Source organism: Myotis davidii, unplaced genomic scaffold (genome assembly GCF_000327345.1).
Source record: "Myotis davidii unplaced genomic scaffold, ASM32734v1 scaffold327, whole genome shotgun sequence".
NCBI classification, from domain to species: Eukaryota; Metazoa; Chordata; class Mammalia; order Chiroptera; family Vespertilionidae; genus Myotis; species Myotis davidii.
Window position 1 is genome coordinate 4,972,770 of NW_006298628.1, and position 2,390 is coordinate 4,975,159.

General features: G+C 43.0%; 1 protein-coding gene across 1 annotated transcript in view; it reads left to right on the plus strand.

Annotated features, from left to right (window-relative positions):
* The window catches only part of CASC3 (cancer susceptibility candidate 3), a 16,137-nt gene that overhangs the window by 4,705 nt on the left and 9,042 nt on the right, over positions 1 to 2,390 (plus strand). Inside the window, 2 exon segments of the mRNA XM_006774434.2 lie at positions 2,087 to 2,245; positions 2,331 to 2,390. Coding sequence (XP_006774497.1) covers positions 2,087 to 2,245; positions 2,331 to 2,390 — 219 coding nt within the window.

Sequence of the window (2,390 nt, forward strand, 5' to 3'; positions counted from 1 at the left end):
TTTCCCTACCCTATTCTGGTCTTTCATATGAATGGAATCATATAACATGTAGACTGGTGTGACTGGCTTCTTACACTTCGCTTGTTTTGAAATTGTAGCATGTATTAGTAACTTCACTGTGTTTTCTGGTTGAATAATACTTTGTTGTATGAATATGTCACATTTTGTTTACCCATTCATCCATTGATAGATATTTGGGTTGTTTCTAATTTTTTCTTATGAGTAATGCTGCTATAAACATTAGCATACAAGTTTTTGTTCAGAAATATGTTTTCATTTCTCTTGGGAATGTACCTATGATTGGAATTGCTGAGTCATTTGGTAACTCTGTTTAATTGTTTTAGGAACAGCCAAACTTTTTTCCAAAGCAGCTGTTTACATTCCCAAAAGCAATGTATGGGAATTCCAATTTCTCCACATACTAGACAGCACTTGTTATTGTCTTGATTTTTTTATTCCAGCCATCTTAGAGGTGTGAAATGATATTTCATTTCAGTTTGCATTTTCCTGATGACTAATGATGTTGAGCATTTTTTCTTGTGGATATCAGCCAGTTTGCATACTTTCTTGTTGAAAGGGCTCTTCAGATACTTTGTCCTTTTTTAAAAATTTGTTTTTATTGGTTTTGGAGAGAGTGGAAGAGAGGGAGGGAGAGAGAAAAAGAGAAACGTCGATGTGAGAGAAACACATTGATTGGTTGACCCCTGCACACGCCCTGGCTGGGCTGGGGATTGAACCTTTAACCCAGGTACATGCCCTTGATCTGGACTCAAACCCGTGACCCTTCATTTTGCAGGCCAATGCTCTAACCACTGAACACACCAGGGTTTTGACGTTCAGCATGTTTTTCTTTTGTTGCTTGTGTTGTTGGTGTCATACCTAAGAAGCCTTTGCTGAATCCATGCCAAACCCAAAGTCATGAAGATTAACCCCATGTTTGTTTCTTTAATTTTTATTTATTATTTGAGAGAGAGAGAGAGAAACATTGGTTTGTTGTTTCACTTATTTATGCATTCATTGATTAAATCTTGTATGTGCTCGGACTGGAGTGAAACCTGGGAACCTTCCGTACGTAGGCCAGCTCTCTATCCACTGAGCCAAACCAGCTAGGGCGAGGGTACTTCCACTGAACCCCTTGTTTTGCCCACACAGGTAAGACTGGTCTGGAGTATGGCCATGGAAATGGTTGCCTGAAGTGGAGGTGAAGACTGTGAACTCATTGCTAAAGTATTAAAGTTAATGACAGGACAGGCCTAGGCAGAGGCATAGAGGTATAGGCAGGTGATAGGCGCCCCCCAGAGGAGCAGGAGTTTAAAATAGGCTGGAGGAGTTGGATCTGGGAGACATTGAGAACAAGGAGGAACTCCACCCCTTACTCTGAAATATGTGGAGTGGAGAATGAGCTAAAACCACTGCAGTGAGAATTCTGCTAGGGAAGCAATTGATTTAGAGGGGAGTTAGTTTGGCACTAGAACTCTATTTTTTAAAAATATATTTTATTGATTTTTTTACAGAGAGGAAGGGAGAGGGATAGAGTTAGGGTGAGGGATAGAGTTAGAAACATCGATGAGAGAGAAACATCGATCAGCTGCCTCCTGCACACTCCCTACTGGGGATGTGCCCGCAATCAAGGTACATGCCCTTGACCGGAATTGAACCTGTGACCCTTGAGTCCGCAGGCCGACGCTCTATCCACTGAGTCAAACCGGTTAGGGCTGCTTTTAATTTTGAAGTTTGTTAGAAAATGTTTTCCTAAAGAATGGAAAACTTTAAAATGCACCTTTCAGCCCTGGCTGGGTGCACCTTTCAGCCCTGGTTGGAGTGTTGTCCCATACACCAAAAAAGGTTGTGGGTTCGATTCCAGTTAGGACACATACCTAGGTTGCGGGGTTTGGTCACTGGTCAGTTGGAGCGTGTAAGTAGGCAACCGATTGATGTTTTTCACGTCAATGTTGTCGCCCCCCGGCCCCCCTCCCTTTCTGGAATCAATGAAAAACATATCCTTCGATGAGGATTTTTTAAAAAGCAATTTTTTTTAAGCACCTTTGAGATCTTTCTCCACAGCTGACAGGGAAACTTTTTTCAGGGTGAAGAAGGGGAGTACAGTGAAGAGGAAAACTCCAAAGTGGAGTTGAAATCAGAAGCCAATGATGCTGCTAATTCTTCAGCAAAAGAAGAGAAGGGAGAAGAAAAGCCTGACTCCAAAGGCACTGTGACGGGGGAGAGGCAAAGTGGGGATGGACAGGTCAGTACCCACCGAAGGCCTCCATTTTGGGGCTGGAAGAGGGGCTTTCAACCTCAGAGGGAGTAAGGAGCCCCTTGTCCTCCAGGAGAGCACAGAGCCTGTGGAGAACAAAGTTCCCAAGCACTTGGATGACGACGAAGATCGG